At 48.0% G+C, this 13,003-nt stretch overlaps 1 protein-coding gene across 1 annotated transcript in view; it reads right to left on the bottom strand.

Moving 5' to 3' along the window:
- LOC126535290 (medium-chain acyl-CoA ligase ACSF2, mitochondrial-like) overlaps window positions 1-13,003 on the bottom strand; it is a 163,502-nt gene that overhangs the window by 46,416 nt on the left and 104,083 nt on the right. Inside the window, exon 10 of the mRNA XM_055073094.2 lies at window positions 7,869-7,960. Within this exon, the coding sequence (XP_054929069.1) occupies window positions 7,869-7,960 (92 nt within the window). The remainder of the gene's footprint in view (window positions 1-7,868; window positions 7,961-13,003) is intronic.

The following is a 13,003-nucleotide window of genomic DNA, read 5'->3' as shown; positions in this document are numbered from 1 at the left end:
TCAGCTCATCTGGGTGAGGGGTGGAGCATTGTGGTGCCTTTCCTTGTTGGGGTTTTTCCACAGGGCTTATCCTTGGCAGTGGTGGCCATTCCTCATTCACGGCAGTCTTTTCAGATGCTCCGTTATCTATACACGGTTTGGAAACATTCTGCACTGAGGTTGGAGCAGATTCTACAGCAAGAGGCTGTGCGGCACGCGTATTCTTTGTGCGGAGAGCAGAATTCCTTGATGAGCGTCTGCGACGAGAACGACGTCGCCTGACGTCAGCAGCTGCTTCACGATGGGTCGACCTGTCCCTCACCATTTTCTTCAAGATGGAGAGTTCTCGCCTAACTCTAGGACAATCCTTTGATGAGGCATCGTGGGGCCCTTGACAGTTCGGACACTTATAAGTTTTTGCCTGGCAGTTGCCTGCAGAGTGTTGTGCTGCACAGCGGGAACATATAGCAGACTTTCCACAGACGGCGCTCACGTGGCCGAATTTCTGACAGTTTCTGCACTGAAGCGGCTTGGGAACAAATGGCCGGACAGCATGTCGAAAATGACCTACCTTCACATGCGATGGAAGGCAGTCACCTTTAAAGACAATTTTCACGCATCTGGAAGTTCCGAGACGGGCCACCTGTAGTATGTGGGTCCCATGATTGGCAGGCTTTATCAAAAGTGGTAAATCCTCGCCTGAAATGGCCGCATCAATGTCATATATGACGCCTGTAGTAGTCTCTTTTCCCATCGGGATGATGGTACGGACGTTCATGCCACCGAGAACAGTGACAGCTCGCAGAGAATCCAACGCCGACGCTTGGGCGACGTCTACCGCGACAATATTCTTCCGAGGGTTGACTCGTACGTCCTCAATGCCATTTGGCAACAGTCTCTCGAGTTCAACCGATGCAACTTGCCTGTTGAGGAACCTCATGTTGTCGGAGGGTAGCACAGGTAAGAAAAGGATGGTGTACTTTGGCGAACTTTGCGGAGTCCTCATAGTAGATGTGTCCACAGAGGCCCCAAGCATCCGCCGCTTTGCTTTCTTACTCAGGACAGTCACGTAGTCGTCGTCGGAGCTGTCGTCGCTCTCGGTCGAGTCTATCAGGGTAGCCTCGCTGTCGCTCGAGAGGCTGTTCCGCTTCCTTGAGGCTGCCGACGCGGGCGCCGCTACATCAGGTCGGAGTGCGGGTGGCTCCACTTCCATTCCCGTCGGGCAGGGAACAGTGTTCCCCGGAAGAAAGCGAGAATTACCACAAAATACTGGTGACGGAGAACAAACACTCAGCAATAGGATCACTTCGTCGTCGTCGTTCCTATCGGTTCCTGCTTTTACTTTTCGGTATGTGGGCTAACAGACTGGTGGCGCGTTTGGTGATTGTACGGTTGGCGCAGCGGCTACAGGCAGCGGCCTGGCGACGACGAACAGTACAGTTGTCGATGTCTCCTCCAAGTCGTTGCGAAGTAGTTGGTGATTTCATGCAGTCTTTCGCCTTGCCGTGGACGAGGAGGCTTGACGACGAAACCCGACGAGTAGCCCCATGTGGCGGTATGGGCATCGGTGGAGGATGTGACCCGCTACTCGCCAGTTATGGTAAAGTGGGCGATAGTAAGAAGCACGCCAGATGTCCTTCTCCAGCGAAACGAAGAACGCGCCAACGGGCAGGCGAACTACTGGTGTCATCGTAACTCATTGCTTCTGGCTGAGGTTCAGGAACTATTTCTTTGTGAACGATATCGGCAATTGATGCCACTTCTGGCTGCAATACTTCGCGTACGAAGGCCCTCCCGCATGCCATCGGAGAAGAGTGCTTGGGCTCCTGCATGGTCTGGCATTGAGCGGCATTTGTATTGTGTGGCATCATTGACTTCTCAGCCGACGACGCCTCTGCCAGAATGCCAGAAATCCTGCTGTGGCTTTTGATGGGTTGCGTACCAGTACGGCGCAGTACTTTTGCTCCACACCCCCGCATAACGTAACGAACGTTCTTCTCTTCGGACATGTCACGGTCGGTGTTTCGAAATAGGTGAGACTTCTCTTAGGTAAAAATAGCGGCCTTCTCATTTGGCAGCTGGATACGGGCTTCTAGCAAAGCTTCGGCTCTCTCTTTGCTCACTATGCTTCTGAGAGTCTCAAGGTAGCCGGGGCGACACAGATCGTACGTTCTTAGGGTGAATACTTGATTTTCGAACCACGTCATGAAGGTTTCTTCTAACTAGAAACACATGCAACAGCTTGTCCTTGCAGTTCCACTCGCTTAACCTTGTGGTGCTGTCGTATGCATCCAGCCAGCTTTCCGAGTCCTCAATAGATGATTCGATGAAGGTTGGTGGCTGTCTAGGTGGCGTCATCGTGGCGGCCGACTTAGTTTTGATCTGTCTGGTCGGCTACGTTAGACGTCCCTGCTCACTGGACAAATTGTGTAGCCTGCGGATAGTTCGATGTTCATAAGCAACGTTGGCATCGTCTTCTGGGTTTGGGCTTCGTTCATGTCTTGACGGGGGCGCCCGGTATATGAACGCAAAAACACCTACACGAGAGATGACGTTGTCATGGCGGTGCAGAATTAAACAGTAGCATTATGACGTGTCACAAAGCTAGCTCTTACTGGGCAAAAATGCAGCCACAGAAAGAAGTAACGCTCGGCATAATGACATTGAAGAGAACAGGAATCGATCGTCCAAATCTGCCTTACGGTCAGAAGCATCGGCTATTTATGCAATACCATAATTCCAGCGTACTTACTGGTGCTCGCGCACCTTCCAGAATGTACGCAATTCGCAAAGCGCGTGCGATGTGAATGCAAGGTTTAGGGACATCATAGACAACAGATAAAATCGGTTACGACAATTGGGAATGTTTTCATACCCCTGGGCGTGCCATGCACCTATCGCTCACTTTAAAGATTGTGAGCAGGTGAAAGAGAGCTCACCGAAAAAAAAGATAAACATTGCACGCGTACAAATGTTATGGCTTGTCATGCGAAGGACGATAGTTTCTTATTGTCGAATGAAGTCGATGCCAAAGATGAGCTTCCTTGAAAAATCGGCTAATATGATGAATTATTGGCAAATCATTTATGTATAATTAAGCGAAGGGAAGGAGTGTCATGAAAGGAAAAGGTGTAATCCATCACATTGTTTCACCTAGCTACAAATGAAACCCCTACGCGATTCTCAGAAACGAAGCGGCTTCCGCTGGAGTCGGTGTCAGAGCCTCCACCACATGCTGAACTTTTTTCGATACAATGTCTGTTATGAATTGGACGATTGGTTGTAGTTTCACTCCTTGAAAAAGATAGCGCTGTTCCACGCGCCGCACTAGGCACAAGTGTCTGCAGAGCGTCAATCTCATACGACAATGTGAATGACGACACGGTCCCACTGATTTCATGGTCGCACAGCTAGGAGCGCTTTTGGAACATTCGTTTATGGTCGTCACTGCACTGACGAACTCAGCAACTGCAGTTGGCAGTCTTTGCAACAGCCCAGAAAACGCTCCTTCTCGACTCCTCGCACTATTGGGCAGACATTTATCGCCTATCTCATACCGCAGGCCGCAAGTTCGAAAAGTGGCGTCGTGCCTTTGACAGAAACTTTGACCCTTTTGGGGGAATGCTGGATCTGATATTGCAGGACTGCTCTGTTCCCTCCTTTTGTTCAGCGCTGGTGTAAGTATTGAGTATTGTAAGTACCGAGAGTAGAACTTCCGGCCAAGTGGTAAGAAATGGTTCATAGTTTTAGAAACCGTGCTCGAGCCAAATCTTCAAGTGAAAAACAGGCATTCCTTAGCTTTCTGCTGTAAGCCTAGTCAATAAAAGAAAGTAAACATTTGAAATTGTCGAGTCAACCTTGCATGTTCCAGAAAGGGTCGTCATGAGCAACTTCCTAGTGCGCAGCGTGTGGAGGACGAAAGATTCAACAGCCTGCTGCGTACCGTAAGCTAACAAGTGTGCCGGGCTTCTCGTTGTGGCCGACATTCTCAGTGGATCTCCTAGGCTACATTACGGAAGACGTACATGGTGTCAATCACATCTGAGAAGGTTGGCTATTCCTGAGGAACTTGCACTAGTGCAGGGAGCTCACGTTGCAGGAAAGTAAAATGCATAAACGGCGACCCAGAGCCTTCACCTGGTCGTCACCGGCAACATGAGAAAGTCTTTAAGGTAGGCGCTGATGACACGTTTCCGATCGTCTACTTCTTGATCAGCGAACACCAAAACATTTACAGCAATTATCGCTCCTTGAGAACGTTATGCACATGGTGGCATGTTTGTATCTAACATTCGTATAAGGGGACATTGCACTAGCGCGTAAAAATGTCTAGCGTTTGGTGTGTCTTTTTTCGTGTTCCTGTCAGTGTCCTTTTTGACGCGCTAATGCAATATCCCCTTATACGTAAAGCCACCAAATAGCCCAGCTTTCTGTTTTAAATGTATCTAACGTCTTTGTAGGCAAAACTAGGCCTACTGTCTATGCGCCGCTGAATCTGTGCTCGAATCGACAACATCGACCCCTTGGTACGTGCAACTAGTTCAGTTGACATCTTCGGTCAACCTCTCAGGATGTGTTTGCGTCACCCTCCTATAAATGTGTTTAACATTTCTCCCTTTCTGAGCAAAATTATACCTACGTCACATGGGTTCCCCAAGCACACCCCTATTTTTTTCCGGCGAGCAGATAAAACGCTTTCCACTGAACACCACATTTTCTCATTCAGACGCTGTGCATACCTGAGAGCACCCAGGTGTAATTCTCAAACACTGCAACAATATCACATTTTATTAGTGTAGAGAAATACGCAACGTTTCGGAAGCCGAAATTTCTTTCTTTCCGAGAAAAATGTTGCGCTTTGTTTGGTGTATACCACCTTGAACACGTAAAAATTAAATCTATGACAGCTTTGCATAATTTGCACTTAGTTCTGAAGCACAATATTACAAAACTAAAAAGATCAAACTTGCAGCTGTGATTCATCCCCACTCTCTATCGTTTGCGTCTTTGTACGGGGTGCTGGCGGTTAACCGCATTGTAGGAAAACACAGGGAAATGTGTACGCTGCGCACAAGGCTCTAAACCATTGTGTAGGTTTGGGCAGCGCGCACTGGTGCTATCAGTCAAATACGTTATCTACTTACTAATAAAAATACCTAAGCAGAAATCAGCATATAATGGCTCGAAAGGCTAAAGCTATGTAAATGTAAACCTGCTTCGCCACAAGAGCAGTATTTTTCTCGTCACCTAAGTGGTGGTCATTTTGCAACACGACTAACAATACTGCGTAAATTTCGTATATACGAAAGGATTGGCTATGATGTGACAGCACGACAAGTCTCCTTTGCAAATTTTCTTCGTGTTAAAAGGGGCGTTAGAACGCTAATGTAATCAAATTTTCTTGCTATTCCGTTTCTACGATTAGCAGTCTACGATTCGTCCAAAATTTTCGGCATCGCCAATTTCACCTGTCAGTCACCCAACATCAGAAAAGCTGCGAAAACTCTCTATCTGGTATCACTTGCACACACTAATTATGCATAATTAGCCAACAAAATTTATTTTAAGGAAATCTTTCCGATTCTAGGCCTTCCCGTCTTTGACTCGAAGATTTTTTTCCCGGCAGCGCCAACTCTGCTTTTCCTCACAAGACCACACACAACTTCAAGAACTCACCATGTCAGTTTCATGTATACGCATTCAAAATGAATTATTAGGCCGAACAAAACTGTGTATTTGTCTTATTGCCCAGAGGCTGCCTTATTGCGAAAAGAATAGAAGGTGGCTGCTGTAAGAGTTGGACGATCTCACCGCTGGCACCTAGTTGTAAGGTTCGTGGTCGGGCTTGTAAGAAGGACCTCACTCTTCGTCGGGGCTAGGATTACAGGATTTATATACATATTTACATTAAAACATGAGATACATTTCGACAGTCTAGCCTGACTCCGAAACGGAGACGGAAAGACGAAGCACACAGCACACGAGCTCCAAGTTCCAAGCACCGTGCTTGTCGAGCACACCGCTAGCAGCCGACAAACTGCTGCTTAAAAAAACCTCTGTACTCCCTACATCCATAGGGGAGAGAAAACTGCTGTCCAACCTTCGTCCAATCGGACTGTCCACAGTCGTTGGGGCGTAGTTGACACGCCTTTGAGGGGAAGGGCTCACATACACGCGTACACACGTACGTTGAGTCCCGGGCCAGGACGAATTTTTCTTCAACTGTGAGGCCTTTCCTTCGAGGAAGCCGTATGGGTTTCCTTTGTACCAATTGCTACGAACGGGTGGATGTCTGATTTTCCCTTTATTAATTACTTCTCTCCACCTTGCGGATTTCCGCAGAACTAGTACGTCAAACTCTTGCCTTTGCTTCGTGTTGTCGACAAATTCGACTTCGCCCTGCCGTCTGCTAGCCGTCGGGTTAGCTCAGATGGTAGAGCAGCTGCCTAGGCAAGGCGGTGGTCCCGGGTTCGAGTCCCGGACCAGGACGAATTTTCCTTCAACTGTGAGGCTTTTCCTTCGAGGAACCCGTATGGCTTTCCTTTCTAGCAACTGCTGTGAATGGGTGGATGTCTGATTTTCGGCTTATTAATTACTTCTCTCCACCTTGCGGGTTTCCGCAGAACTATTACGTCAAACACGTATGCACTTTGGGTTCCCAGAACCCGAGTTGAGCGGCTGCTCGTAGCCAGGTGGTCACGCCTGACCCCAGCCGGCGACTCTTAATTCCAGAGCTGACTTTCTCCGGTAGTCGCCACGAGTGTCAGCAGACTGTGACGAATCCTGAGGCCCGACGAAAAACGTACCGCAAAGCACCCTTTTGTTAGAGTAGCTCTTCTTGCTGCAAAGAAGCCATGAAGGCCATGGCAAATCAACCAACAATACACGGTCCGCCAAACGTGGCCAGCCCTGCTGCCGTCGCCGACTCTGCGATGAAGGCGCATGGTGGATTAACGCTGCCGTGGTCTCCAATTCTCCTAAGGAAGCTCATGGTCGGTTAGCGCTGTCGTCTTCGCCGGTTGTCTGAAGGGCGCCACCACCGCGTGTCGATCAAAGCACCTGCAGCGGGCTGAGATAGCTTTGCGGAGTAGTACCCTGCAGGCTGATCGTAACACTGCCCACTAATTGCTATGTCACAGGCTACTTGAAGCTGCCGGCGAGAACGAATTTCTTTGTGTGTTGTACAAAACTTCGCGTAGCCGTAAACATTGTCCAGACCTTTAGCCACGTATACGACGTCACTGTGAGAACTCTTCTTCACTTAGGGCACGTTTTAGGCGACATTTCGAGCTCCCCGTTATACGCCGTCGCGATCCTCAACCAGCTACCACAGGATAAGCTATAGGGAGAGCGGACCAGTGTAAGAAACCGGCGCTTTTCTTTACCCGGTTTTCTATTTTTGCTGCGCAAGCTTCGCCCCACTCAATCCCTCTCCACTTCTGCACGCTCCTTCACTCTCCTCAGCCAATTAGACAGAACATGTCAATGTAGGCAATGCTGTTCCATTTGAAAACGAAAGCAAGGTGACCGCCTCTAAACAATGAGAGCGTTTGTTTGGGCTGTTCAAACAACGCTGCGTGTTTGTGTAGCGCAATGTTTATTTGTTTTCTTTTTTTGCCCGAAGCTTTCGTCAGTGGTTACGTAAATTCTAAATCACAAGAGTGGAATGAAATCAAAATGTAATAGGTTTACTTCATACGGTCCCAGTTCTACGTTCTAAACTGCGGGAAAAAATAATTATGTCCTCAGGGTGAAACATTTTCTGTTTCATACCGGAGTACGTAAAATAAAATTGGTGAGTCTTGAACAGTTTTGGTACATTAACATCTAGAAATTACTTGCGGCTGTCTCTCTGGCTAGAACGTCAAAATACGAGGAAATCAGCTCACCACTTCTGAGGGAAGACACATCATAGTGCTTCAGCAGTGGACTCCTGATCATGTCAACGTACATCGTTGGGGATCCAGAGATATCCGTACACCTGCAAAGAAAGTGCATGTTGACGTAAAGTACGATGGATTTGCGTAAAGGGGGCACCTGAAACACGCGAGCTACTGGCTGCTATTATGGAGCTTACCATGGTGGTTGCAATATTGACATGACCACAAATGTTCCTAATTTGGCCTCATTAAATGATAGAAACTTTTCTGCTTCGCGCACATATCGGGCAACTAAGGCTTAACGCGGACACCCTAGCACAAGATGTTCTAAAATCACCAACAAATAAAGTTGCATGTTTATTATTGGAAATGGTACTTTTACTTGAGTAATATCCATATTGCACTGACTTGGCCACGGCTACTGTGCAATTCAAAGCCATTCTTCACGCCGTAATAAATATGTTTGAACGAAAACAGGAGCAAAATATATCACGCACAGGCAATTTTTATGCTATTAGCAGCCAAAGAGAGTTGATGACTTTAGAAAACTATTTCGGTGAAAGTACAGGTTTCATTTGGTCGTTTATAAAGGAAACGCACTGGAGAAGCTGAACTTGTAGTATTTTGTTAACTACGCAATGCTGCAATTTACATCGCGCATACAAATTAGCCGCTACTTAGTAAAATTTAAAGAAAGACCATGTCAAAGCTTTACATTTAAGAGATAAACACGGACACTGAGCAGCAATATTCTGGAATGTGACGAAAACAGTTCTTCATTTGGCTGCACTCTGGGTTGCTGCATGAATTTTAAAAAATAATGTTGGTGGTTATTCAATTGTCCGCCCAGTAGACATGACAATTTCGTCTGCTGCTGAAGTGATTATTGGCTGGGGTCACCGGTACGCGTACCCCAGCCCATCCAATCATAACTTCAGCAGCGGACAAAACGCGTATGCCCTTTAGCAGAATACTAACAGAATAACCCCCCTGAGCTTGTAGCCCGACCCTTCGTTGTCCCCGCTCCTCGGAAATCCAGTTTGCCTCTACGCAGGGGTCATTGCCCCTTGCTACCTTCGCCATGCCTCGCCGTGTGGGTCATTGCCCCTGCTCGACCAACGGTGGCGCCATCACAGCCATTCGGCATACCTGCTTTGCTTTTGAATAATCCGTCGACTCCCCCTTCTCAACCTGTCAAGACGTGTATTAATTGCCTCCACTAAACCGAGCTCCCAACAAGTGGTGACCCAGGACATTTACGTTTTTTTTTTTTCGAAGACTGGCCCTGGACGACGCTACTCCTACTCCTGCGGACAGGGAAGACGCCACGATTACGACTCCTGTCATCGCCGCAGAGTTTCAGCTTACGAGCTTTTGGCCGAAAAATCGCCGAGTTTGTTTTATGCAAGCAAAGGCCCGTTTTCAACTTCGGCGTATCAATTCACAGCCAACGAGGTACCTGCATGTCATTGTCGCGCCACCCTCTGACATCGCCGATGCCATAGACGACTTGCTAGCGCGTACGCCTTCTGCCGCCGCACACACCAACCTGAAACGCATGGTCATGCAGCGCCTGGAGTCATCGCAACAGAGTAGGCTCAAACAGCTCCTCTCGGAGGAACTTGGCGTCCAACGACCGTCACAAATGTTGCACCGGTTACGTCAGTTACTGGGTGAGCACTCCGCAAACGAGAGCCATCTTCCAATTTTGCACGAGCTCTTTGTGCAGCGCCTCCCGCAGTCCGAACGCATGGTACTCGCGGGTTCGGACGAGATAAGTCTCGATCGACTACCTGCACTCGCTGACCGCATACGCGACTGCTCGTCTTCGGCACAGCAACCTATCGCCGCTGCGAGGCTCTCAGAACCAGGAGACCGTCTCTTGCGCCCGGAGGAAACAGTCGACCGCCTTACCAGTGCACTGGAGAATCTGACGACGGGTGGCAACACTGGCGACCAACTTTGGCGCAATCAGTTATACGCGTAGTGCGCGCCGAAGGATGCGCCACGCCTGGCGGCCTAGCGAAGTGTGCTCTGGAAAGCAGGTAGCCGGCCGCGGTAGTTTTTGGTGTCGTTGCTCGTGCCTTTATGTTTGATTTACGTTTTTGGAGCGAAATCGGCAGCACCCTTTGCATGTCTGTGGTTGCCAAAGATTCAAGGCATGTCGAAGTATAACCATTCCTAGCTGGAGTGCGTAATTACCTGCAAAAACTTGCCGGTCGCACGGTTCTAATCATTCCCCACGAGGCCGTATGACCACTCGCCGCGAGGCCGCGGCAGCATTGGATTATCGCTGCTCCGCAGGAAATATTCTGTTCTCATGGTTTGTCTTGTCATTTCGCTGTTTTTTGCCCTCGATCATGTTTGCACAGGTAAGGGACGAAGTTGATCACGACCTACTCATGTTTTGTTCAGTTGTAGGTTCACTGTAGGTTAAATGAGGCGTACAACTCCTGCGGGACCCGCCGTGGTTGCTCAGTGGTTACGGTGTTAGACTGCTGAGCACGAAGTCGCGGGATCGGACCCCGACCACGGCAGCCGCATTTCGATGGGGGCGAAATGCGAAAACACCCGTGTACTTAGAATTAGGTGCACGTTAAAGAACCCCAGGTGGTCGGAATTTTCGGAGTCCTCCACTACGGCGTGCCTAATCAGAAAGTGGTTTTGTCAGGTAAAACCCCATAAATTAATCTTTAATTTAACTCCTACGGGGACGGTAGAGTATCCGTCTCCAGTGCAAGAGGACCGTGATCCAAATCCCGGTGCCGCGCAATTCTCCACCGGAAAATACAAAAAAAAAAAACGTGTGTTGAGAAAATTGCACAAACAGGCCTGGAGTGCGGCCTGATCCCGGTGACCAGAACCAGTAACGCACTCTCTCACCAGAGCAGGATTGGCCACCCTGGTGCAGTACTTGGCCACAACCTCCTATATGAATACAACAATCGAACCCCGGCCCTCAGTCCCCAGCAGCCGCGAAGCAACTGACCACGGCGGCGGTCAGATCTGTGACGCTGCAGAGGGTGCTAAGAATACCTGGCTCCGGACAGGCCGCCATTGGAATCTGAACCTGGCAACGTTTAACGTTAGAACGCTATCTAGTGAGGCGAGTCTAGCAGTGTTATTGGAGGAATTAGAGGGTAGTAAATGGGATATAATATGGCTCAGTGAGGTTAGGAGGACAAAAGAAGCATATACAGTGCTAAAAAGCGGACATGTACTGTGTTACCGGGGCTTAGCAGAGAGACGAGAACTAGGAGTCGGATTCCTGATTAATAAGAGCATAGCTGGTAACATACAGGAATTCAATAGCATTAACGACAGGGTGGCATGTCTTGTTGTGAAACTTAATAAGAGGTACAAAATGAAGGTTGTAGAGGTCTACGCTCCTACATCTAGTCATGATGACCAGGAAGTCGAAAGCTTTTATGAAGACGTAGAATCGGCGATGGGTAAAGTCAAAACAAAATACACTATACTGATGGGCGACTTCAATGCCAGGGTAGGCAAGAAGCAGGCTGGAGACAAGTCAGTGGGGGAATATGGCATAGGCTCTAGGAATAGCAGAGGAGAATTATTAGTAGAGTTTGCAGAACAGAATAATATGCGGATAATGAATACCTTTTTCCGCAAGCGGGTTAGTCGAAAGTGGACGTGGAGGAGCCCGAATGGTGAGACTAGAAATGAAATCGACTTCATACTCTACGCGAACCCTGGCATCATTCAAGATGTAGACGTGCTCGGCAAGGTACGCTGCAGTGACCACAGGATGGTAAGAACTCGAATTAGCCTAGACTTGAGGAGGGAACGAAAGAAACTGATACACAAGAAGCCAATCAATGAGTTAGCGGTAAGAGGGAAACTAGAGGAATTCCGGATCAAACTACAGAACAGATATTCGGATTTAACTCAGGAAGAGGACCTTAGCGTTGAAGCAATGAACGACAATCTCATGGGCATCATTAAGGAGGGCGCAATAGAAGTCGGTGGTAACGCCGTTAGACAAAAAACCAGTAAGCTATCGCAGGAGACGAAAGATCTGATCAAGAAACGCCAATGTATGAAAGCCTCTAATCCTACAGCTAGAATAGAACTGGCAGAACTTTCTAAGTTAATCAACAAGCGTAAGACAGCGGACATCAGGAACTATAATATGGATAGAATTGAACAGGCTCTCAGGAACGGAGGAAGCCTAAAAACAGTGAAGAAGAAATAGGAATAGGCAAGAATCAGATGTGTGCGTTAAGAGACAAAGCCGGCAATATCGTTACTAATATGGATGAGATAGTTCAAGTGGCTGAGGAGTTCTATAGAGATTTATACAGTACCAGTGGCACCCACGACGATAGTGGAAGAGAGAATAGCCTAGAGGAATTCGAAATCCCACAGGTAACGCCAGAAGAAGTAAAGAAAGCCTTAGGAGCTATGCAAAGGGGGAAGGCAGCTGGGGAGGATCAGGTAACACCATATTTGTTGAAGGATGGTGGTCAGATTGCTCTAGAGAAACTGGCCACCCTGTATACGCGATGCCTCATGACTTCGAGCGTACCGGAATCTTGGAAGAACGCTAACATAATCCTAATCCATAAGAAAGGGGACGCCAAAGACTTGAAAAATTATAGACCGATCAGCTTACTGTCCGTTGCCTACAAAGTATTTACTAAGGTAATCGCAAATAGAATCAGGAACACCTTAGACTTCTGTCAACCAAAGGACCAGGCAGGATTCCGTAAAGGCTACTCAACAATAGACCATATTCACACTATCAATCAAGTGATAGAGAAATGTGCAGAATATAACCAACCCTTATATATAGCTTTCATTGATTACGAGAAAGCGTTTGATTCAGTCGAAACCTCAGCAGTCATGGAGGCATTACGGAATCAGGGTGTAGATGAGCCATGTGTAAGAATACTGGAAGATATCTATGGCGGCTCCACAGCCACCGCAGTCCTCCACAAAGAAAGCAACAAAATCCCTATAAAGAAAGGCGTCAGACAGGGAGATACGATATCTCCAATGCTATTCACAGCATGTTTACAGGAGGTATTCAGAGGCCTGGAGTGGGAAGAATTGGGGATAAGAGTTGATGGAGAATACCTTAGCAACTTGCGATTCGCTGATGATATTGCCTGGCTTAGTAA

This window comes from Dermacentor andersoni, chromosome 7 (genome assembly GCF_023375885.2).
Source record: "Dermacentor andersoni chromosome 7, qqDerAnde1_hic_scaffold, whole genome shotgun sequence".
In the NCBI taxonomy this organism is placed as follows: domain Eukaryota; kingdom Metazoa; phylum Arthropoda; class Arachnida; order Ixodida; family Ixodidae; genus Dermacentor; species Dermacentor andersoni.
The sequence above is the reverse complement of the archived record's forward strand: the minus strand, read 5'-3'. Positions and strand labels throughout refer to the sequence as shown.